The following is an 8,977-nucleotide window of genomic DNA, read 5'->3' as shown; positions in this document are numbered from 1 at the left end:
CTTGTAAAGATATAGAATAACCATAAATAACCTTTCCTTCTGCTAAGAACATATTTTAGAGTATTTTTCTGGGTACCTTGAGAAGAAAATGTAAGGAAACACAGGAAAATTTAGTAGCCAAGTACTTACCTTATAAGAAGACTGTCTTTGGCCAAAAACTCATTAGCAGTTTTCTGATGTGCTAATCAGCTATTTATTCACTACAGTAAACCATCCTCGTTGCAAGGGGCAGAGTCCAGTTAGAGAGAAACTGCTGGGCCACAGGATTTCTCATTGGAGTGGAAGGAAAATGCTAAGTCATGTTCCTATCAGGAGAAAGCTAGTTAATATGTTTCCTTTCAAGGTTAGCAAAAAAAGTTTTTAAAAAAATCAGATAAATTGCACTACTTTTGCCATAAGGAAGGGTTTGGCTTTTTTTGAAAAAGACTTTGGTGACTTCATGAGGTGGATAAAGAGCTAAGATGAAAATCACCATTGTTAGCAAGGCTGGAAGGTGAACACCTGTAGAAGACCACTGAGGCCTCTTGCTTAACTCTTGTCCTCATGGTGTGAACACTATCTGAAAATATAGAGCCTGTAATTAAAATAATTCAAAAATTTGGGGTAGAAAAATTCTAGCAAATATGAAAGAAGGAAAAATAACTCACATCAGCAATTGCTGATAAACTTTTTCATTCTACCTAAGAATGGGTTCATTCTAGTAACCCCTGGAAGATAAATCCTGTCAAAACCCCACGAGTATGTGCATAAGTGTGTGTGTGAATGAACTTATCTGGGAAAGTAGCCTTTTCAGATGTAACTTTTATGGAAATTAAAATAAGATTATTTTGGACTATCAGTGAAAGCAGTAAATCCAAGGTCAGTTGTGCTTTTAACAGATGGCAATGAATACCCAAAAAGGTTAGGTGAGGAGGTGGAAAAGAATGATGTGTGCAATATGGCCACAGTCTCAGAAACTATGGAATGCAAAGGTCACTAAATCTGGGAGAAGCTGAGAAGGAGCTTCTACTAACACTTTTTGTAGAATGAGTGCAGTAGTGTCAGTCTTCTAGCCTTCACTCACCATTTATTCCAGCCCTAGACTGGAGCAGTCTGTGACTAAAGCCATAAAAACTTCAATCATGTTGTACAGATTATTTTACAATCAGATTATTAGCACTGGTACCCAGAAACATCCAGGCATAGCTTTTGATATGTGTGAATAAACACACATTATAGAATAACAGAGTATCCAACATGGTAGCATATATACTATCCTCTGCCTAGAGAGTCACATCTCATGTGGGCACCAGTTTGTGTCCTGGCTGCTCTAATTTTGATTCAGCTCTCTTCTAATGTCCTGAGAAAGACGTAGATGATGGCCCATGGGAAAAACCTGGAAGAAGTTCCAGGCTTCTGGATTTGGATAAGCTCAGCTCTGGCTGTTATAGCCAGCCAATTGAGGGGTGAGCCAGAAGATGGGAACCTCTCTGCCTCTTCTCTCTCTGTAGAAGCAGTTTTTTCAAATAAAAATAAATAAATCTTAAAAAAAAAAAAAGGAATAGCAAGATGACTATGGAATCAGGCAGAGTGTGTATGTAGCTTATGTAAGGAACTTTCAATGCCTCCATGCTTCTCCCTAGGTGTTTGGGGTATGCATGAAATTGAGCTTGGTGTCATTACCCAGTTGTGACAAAACACTGAAGACACATACAATAGAACTAAAAGTACAGTAAAGGAGACTCAGTGGCCTTCAAGTATTAGTAGAGGTTTCCTAGTGATCTATGAAGGCAAAAGGGGAATACTAAGCTCCTTGGGAAGTAACAAGATGGGTAGTTGAGTTGGCCAGGTGGGAACAACTAGTCACCTAAGGAGAGCAATGTACCAGGGCCACAGAGGAAAGTGATCCATAGTGATGTATGTTTTGCTGTTAAGTATTTCTTGAGACTAAGTAAACTGTTAATTATGATTGATGTGACCATGCTTTGATCATGCTAATTCCATTTTGAGTTCCATGTCTATTTAATCGCTTATCCTGTCTCCCACTGCAGGGAACCTCTCTCTAGAAAAGGAGAACTCGAGGTGCCAAACCCAGACATTCTCAAAGGGGTCAGATGCACATGCATTACAAGGGAGAATAGGATCACCTGAGAGCAAAGGTTGTATCTGTTAGATTTCTCACCTCCTAGAGCATTGAGTCCATGGATAACCTAACAGCTTTGATATTGAATAAGAAAACATACTTTTAGTATTGGAAAGATATCAGGAAGCTTTCATTATGCCATTCCTCAGAATGGAAGGCATATCCTGGGCATACCTGAGACTTTCAGAAGCGAATTTCTACACTGGATTCTTTCACTGACCATATGCCAGACATCATCGGTTAGTATTAAGAAAGTTAAAGCAAATAGTCTGCATTTTCTTTCCCCCTGCAATATTTATTTCAATAAATAGGACAGAAGGACATTGGGAATCTGATTTCACATCAGGTCCTGAACAAAAGGAATAAATTTTAATTAAGTGTACTCAGAATGAGTATTTCATTATCACCACAATTTTAACCCATTTGTTAGTTTCTCAATAGCAAGAGTCAGTGTACAGAGGGACTGGACCTCATTGACACATAACTTCAGAAGATTGTTTTGTGAACTTGTTTTTCTTTCACATGAAAATTTTCTTTATTTCTTCAAATGTCTTCTCATCCACAGGCGGCTTCCTCTGACTGCCAGGCTGCAGGAACTTCTTCACTGTGGGGAGGCTGCTGACTCTGCTCTTGAGGACCTGGAGGGCACAGATCACACCAAAGAGCACCCTACCCCCAACATGGGCACAGCCCAGCAAGTGTGATCCATCTTAAACACAGAACAGGGCCCCCCTAACAGCACTATTATGGAGGCTTACAAACAAATCCCCAAGGAGAATGAAGATAAAAGAAAATATAGCTCTGCAGCATATTCCACCAATGCGTCATTAAGACTTCATGGTCCAGTTATCCCTAAATTCCTCCTTACACATTAATTCTGTACCTTCTGGGCTCTTTCAGAATATAGTGAAGATCAATAGATCAATGTGTCAGATACCAAGACCTAGAAGTCCCCAACATTGCTATCTGTAACATGAAAAATTTTAAAGAATTGATATGGAATGAAAGATACAAACATTAAAAGCTAACCAAGGGCCAATCACAACCAATGCCCACACTAAGAGGTGGAGGCAAGGTTTGTAGGATTGGAGAGTGAGGAAAGTCACATACAAGGGCTGACTGTAGGAGACAGAGCTGAGAAAGAGAAATCACATGGAAAGAGACATGCTCAAACAGACACCCCGGGATGGAAGGAATCACAGTGAAATACAGAACAGGGAGCAGAGCACAGAGGAAGAGGGAATAAGGGAAAGACATGGTGGGCCCTGAGTCTTTTTCTTAAAGGTTGATGTTCTAGGATGGTTTCCCTTAACAGTTCCCTTGCTCAACAAGATATTTCATGCAACAAAAGTAAGACCTTGAAGCTTGATTTTGGAATCACAAGGAGAAATGTGAAGAACTGGAAAAGCCTTAGTCCCAGACCCTCTCCACATTCTGAGATTTCAAGTGGGAGATGTGAGCCCTATCTTCCAGAGGTTAGGAGTAAAATCACCTTCAGAAAAAAAAAAGGATGATTGATAGATAGATAGATAGATAGATAGATAGATAGATAGATAGATAGATAGATCACCTGCAGCAGAGGGAAGCTGGTCATGATGGTGGGGTCAATCTCTTCCATGTGGTACAGAAGTTCAACCATGTGAATGTCAGCCTTGCTCAACCTGCTACCAACCAGGTAATTTTGTCCATGGCTCTTCAACACCTGAATTAGAGGAATCAGAACATGGTCACAGCACAAGCAGACCGGGGTGCTACTCTTCTCTGATCTCTTCCAGTCTGTCTCACCTCTGTTGCTTCCCTGTGTGGTGTGGAGATGCAGATCATTCTTCAGGTCCCTGTCTCATGAAGGGCAGTGACAAAGGAGCTGTGCTTATTCCCTAGTGAAAGTTCAGACTTCCCTTTCACTCTCACTCCCTCCTCCTTGTGACATCCACACCACCCACCTTCACTTGCACCTTCCCAGTGTGCTAAGGGCTTAGCTCCTGCTACACTAGGCCTGCCCCATGCCTTGAAGGGTGCAGCCCTGGCATTTTGGGATGCACCTCTTCACTCTGCCCTCTCTCCAATCTCCCATGGATAATAGCTCCTCCTCCATTACAGATCTCTCCCCGTAAAGAATATTTCAGATTCAATAGTTTTATCTTTTTCCCACTCTGTCTCTAGGTTCTGAAGTAGATCTGGGTGCAATTTATATTCATCATACTTTTTCACTACAGTGTTACTCATCTGCAGCTTTCTTGTCTGTGAGTGAACTGCATTGCTATCTGTAACTGATTTTGCAGTGCTTGAAACTACAGCGTTTAATTGAAGGAGAAGGACAGACTAGTTGGAGATCTCCCCAATCAAAATGCTGGACTCAGAACCCTAACCAAGAAAAGAGAGAAGACAGAACAGGTCAACCAACCATCTCAGCTATATCTTGGCAGCGAAATATGGGGCAAACAGAGACTCTATGATGGACTAAGTCAATCAGTGGATTCTTCAAGAACCTCATAGTGCTTGGAGTGGCAAGATTGGCAGCAATTCATAACTGGTGAAATATCAAATCCACTTGAGCAAGAACCTCAGAGCATACCCTACATGCGGGACCTGGGGAGGGTGGGAAATTGAATGGGCCTTCTCCCTTAATGCCCCCCTTAAAACATGAAGGAAACAATATGGAAAAAATAATAAATAAATAAACAAAAAGTCAACAAAATAGGTTAATTTTGCTACTTAGGCAGTTGGTATCTTGTGTTTATTAAACTTTGCTTTTAATCTCTCTAGCCTAGATGTGGTAAGACTTTATAATAAATTCTGGCTAGACTAACATCAAATGTTTATGAAAACACTCTGACAATATTTAAATCACAATGAATAGGAAATTAAAGTAGACATCATCATTAGAAACAATTACAAATAATGTTTGGCAAAGACCTTATTAGACTCCATGTACAGAGAAATACTAGTTATTTGGTACAAAAACAGATCAGCCCCATGTGCTATGTTGTAATATATTTGTTCACTTACGTTCTGGGGTTTAGATTCCAGAGAATGTTAGTAATAAACTGTGGCTACTGGAGGCTCATCATCATGTGAGCATGCGCTAAATCGTTAGTACCAGGAAAAGAGCTGTATTTGAGGATCTGGCTCCTCTTCACTTTTTCATCCCTTCATTCACTGTGCAAGGTCTAATACCAAACAATGAACTAGCTTCTTCTCAATGTATGAAGAAAGCATTGATTTCATGCTCTATCCCTTAGGAATTAAACAGTTGGCCTTTCATTCATAAATCTCACATCTCTTGCAAAATATTTTTGGGTTTGTGACTTTCACACAATATAATTTCTTGATATATTCTTTTACCTCAAGATAGAAGATATAAAGACTATATAGAAATTAACTGGTGAAGACTCAGAACACAAACCATGAAGGGACAGAAGATGGAACAAGTTAATCAACCACCTCAGCAACAAAATACCGGGCAAATAGAGACGCTATGATGGACAATGTCAATTAATGGATTTTTCAACAACCTCATCGTGTTTGGAGAGGCAAGATTGGCAGCAATTTCAAAACTGGTGACCTATTGAAACCACTTCAATGAGTATCTCGGAGCATGCCCCACATGCGGGACTTGGGGTGGGTGGGAAATCAGGTGGGGCTTCTCCCTCAATATCCCCCTCTACCTCAGATATATGAAGGAAACAATATGGAAATAATAGTCTTACCCACTTTCCTGTAGCCCTTGACCCTTTATGCACAAATTAACCATGTAAAGATTGTTAAAATAAAAAATATTTTAAAAAAAAAGAAATTAACTGGTGAAATTACAGAACTTTATTTCCTTATTTTGGTACAACTTTTCTAAAACTCTGACAGCTATGTCGCCAGATTCTGTAGATAATTGCCCTGAATATCACTTCATCCATCCCCTTGCCTCTCTCTACAAACTTCCCTATTTAGACTGCAGTGTGTATTCCTGAAACAGTATCAGGGACGGACAATATCTGACACGTGGGCCATATAAAGCTGGCCAAATCATTTGGTTTGACTCTCCCAAGGCAACAAAAGGTGAGACCCAAATTCAATAAATCCATAGCAGTTAATTTCAAGATAAAAAAAAATTTCTATGGCCCGTGAATCATGTTTCAAATATCCAAATTACCTTTCATTAAAAAAAAATATTCCAACCTTTGGAATATTTTCTCCTGATGGCCAGCTGCTCATCTGTCTCCCTACACATGATATTTGCATATTTTGTGATGTTGCTTTTGTCACATTGCCTTGACTCAAATAGTTGGGTTTCTACATGGTCTATCCCAACCTCTCACATGATTCAGCAACTTCTACAGTTCAAATTCTAGCAATACCCTCAAAATCTTATCTAAAAGAGTATTCTACATTGGTTTCCAGTAAATTAAATATTACTGGCAAAATTTAACTTTAGCTTTTCTGATACAATTCTTTTTCAAGTGCTATTCTTTTTCTTTTTCTATGCTATTTCCTGGGAATTTGTGCTAAATTGATATTAAGGAAGGTCCTGGAAATCCAGGTCACTGTTTCTCTGTTGCCTTTTGTGATCAACTGAATTTCTGAGTCCCAATGACATCCTGTGTTGAGATCCTGACCTCCAAAGGGTTGCTATTGGTAGGTGGTCAGATTTAGGGGATGAAACTCTTGGGAATGACATTAGCGCCCTTAAAAGAAAGAAGGAAAGGAAGAAAGGAAGAAAGGAAGAAAGAAAGAAAGGAAGGAAGGAAGGAAGGAAGGAAGGAAGGAAGGAGGAAGGAAGGAAGGAAGGAAGGAAGGAAGGAAGAAAGAAAGAAAGAAAGAAAGAAAGAAAGAAAGAAAGAAAGAAAGAAAGAAAGAAAGAAAGAGAGAGAGAAAGAGAGAGAGAAAGAAAGGAAGGAATGAAGGAAGGAAGGAAGGAAGAAAGAAAGGAAGAAAGGAAGGAAGGAAGGAAGGAAGGAAGGAAGGAAGGAAGGAAGGAAGGAAGGAAGAAAGAAAAAGAAAGAAAGAAAGAGAGAGAGAAAGAGAGAGAGAAAGAAAGAGAGAGAGAGAAAGAAAGAAAGAAAGAAAAGAAAAAAGAAAAGAAAGAAAAAACAGCGGGAAAAGACTGCTAGAGGGCTCAGCGGGGTGGCTCAATGGCTAAATTCTAACCTTGCATGTGCTGGGATGCCCTTTGGGTGTCAATTTGTGTCCTAGCTACTCTACTTCCCTTCCAGCTCCTTCTTGTGGCCTGGGAAAGCAGTAGAGGATGATCCAAAACCTTGGGACCCTGTACCCACATGGGAGACCCAGAAGAAACTCCTGGCTCCTGGCTTCTGACTCCAGGCTTCAGATCGGTTCAGCTCCAGCCATTGTGGCCACCTGGCAAGTGAACCAGTAGATGGAGTATCATTGTCTCTGTCTCTCCTTGTCTCTCTAAATCTGTTCTGCCTTTCCAAGAAAAATAAATAAATCTTTTTTAAAGGCCTGTAAAGAACTCTGAGCTCTCTACCATGTTAGGATACATCCAGAAGTAAGCCATCTGTGAACCAAGAACAGGCACTCATCATGTCAGATGTCAGTGTCTTGACCTTGCAATCACCTCCAGAACTGGAGAATTAAACATCCGTGGTTAGAGCCATCCAGTCTCCAGCATTTTCAGTACAGTAACTCACATTGTGAAGATATACTTTTCAAGACTAAGACAACCTCTAAGTTCTTAATGCCCTTAAAGATGAAGCGCTTCCACTCACTTTTTCAAAGGCAGGAAAATAACGGTTTCTTGCTTTATCTTTAATCAGAGCAAGGCTTGCCTCTTTTTCCTCATGTGGAAGGAATTGGTGATGAAGAATTAATTCAGTCAAATCTTCCATGCCTTCTGCATACATATCAATCCTACAAGATAATAACAGTCACATGCCTCTTACATTAGAGTTTACAGTTAAAAAAAAACTTAACAGAATGATATATAAGTAGGTCAAAAGGAATTCACCTTCTGAGGGACCTTTCTTATGCTAATCATTATGCCACAGCCTTTACTTACACATTAATATTTCTGAGATGACATAAAGAATAAATAAGTATATAAAATGTTTGCTATGCCTGGGACAAATATGCAGTTCCAAATAGTGTCAGTGACTTGTTCAGATCAGTGTCATAGGAAAATGTGGCAGAATCACTCCTTATAACCAATGCTACCAGTAGAGATTTCATCTCTGCCGTGCTATGTCTTATACACAAATATAGCATGGCTCATACAGTTGAAGACCAGGCCTCCAGCTCATTCCATGCAGGATTGCCTGCCACAGTATCTCACATATACTGTCTTTCTCTCCCACTGGATATGCATTTGATGGTCATTAAATGCCCAGGATTAGAAGTCTGTCTAACTTTCTTTTTTTAAGATTCATATATTTTTATTGAAAATGCAAATTTAGAGAGAGAAAGAGAGACAGAGAGAATGATACTATATCTGCTGGTTTACTTGCCACACGGCCGCAACGGCTGGAGCTGAACTAATCTGAAGCCAGGAGCCAGAAGCTTAATCTGGGTATCCCACATGGACACAGAGTCCTAAGGCTTTGGGTCACCCTTTACTGCTTTCCCAGGTCACAAGTTGGGAGCTGGATAGGAAGTAGAGAAGCCAGAACATGAACTGGTGCCAATATGGGACCAGTTGAAAGGTGAGAATTTAGGGCCCGGCGCGGTGGCGCAAGTGGTTAAGTCCTCGCCTTGCACGCCCGGGATCCCATATGGGCGCCGGTTCTAATCCCGGCAGCCCCGCTTCCCTTCCAGCTCCCTGCCTGTGGCCTGGGAAAGCAGTTGAGGACGGCCCAAAGCTTTGGGACCCTGCACCCGCGTGGGAGACCCGGAAGAGGCTCCTGG

At 40.6% G+C, this 8,977-nt stretch overlaps 1 protein-coding gene across 1 annotated transcript; it reads right to left on the bottom strand.

Moving 5' to 3' along the window:
• Positions 1 to 2,640: 2,640 nt before the first annotated feature.
• Positions 2,641 to 7,980, bottom strand: LOC121167501 (glutathione S-transferase alpha-3-like). The gene is made up of 3 exons (XM_040996941.1): positions 7,846 to 7,980; positions 3,693 to 3,824; positions 2,641 to 2,760 (listed from the first exon to the last, which is right to left on the bottom strand). The coding sequence occupies exons 1-3, from the start codon at positions 7,978 to 7,980 to the stop codon at positions 2,641 to 2,643; spliced, it is 387 nt and encodes a 128-aa protein (XP_040852875.1).
• Positions 7,981 to 8,977: the final 997 nt, after the last annotated feature.

The sequence above is a fragment of the Ochotona curzoniae genome, unplaced genomic scaffold, assembly GCF_017591425.1.
Source record: "Ochotona curzoniae isolate NIBS_2020 unplaced genomic scaffold, NIBS_Ocur_1.0 patch38, whole genome shotgun sequence".
Classification (NCBI taxonomy): domain Eukaryota; kingdom Metazoa; phylum Chordata; class Mammalia; order Lagomorpha; family Ochotonidae; genus Ochotona; species Ochotona curzoniae.
The sequence above is the reverse complement of the archived record's forward strand: the minus strand, read 5'-3'. Positions and strand labels throughout refer to the sequence as shown.

What these genes read in the sequence shown, in the direction of transcription:
- LOC121167501 (XM_040996941.1), bottom strand. Translation starts at nt 7,980, where the DNA reads ATGTATGCAGAAGGCATGGAAGATTTGACTGAATTAATTCTTCATCAC. An exon ending in ATTTTCCTGCCTTTGAAAAA is followed by an intron (nt 3,825 to 7,845) that starts GTGAGTGGAAGC and finishes CCTCTAATTCAG; the next exon opens with GTGTTGAAGAGCCATGGACA. An exon ending in CCAGCTTCCCTCTGCTGCAG is followed by an intron (nt 2,761 to 3,692) that starts GTGATCTATCTA and finishes TGTGCCCTCCAG; the next exon opens with GTCCTCAAGAGCAGAGTCAG.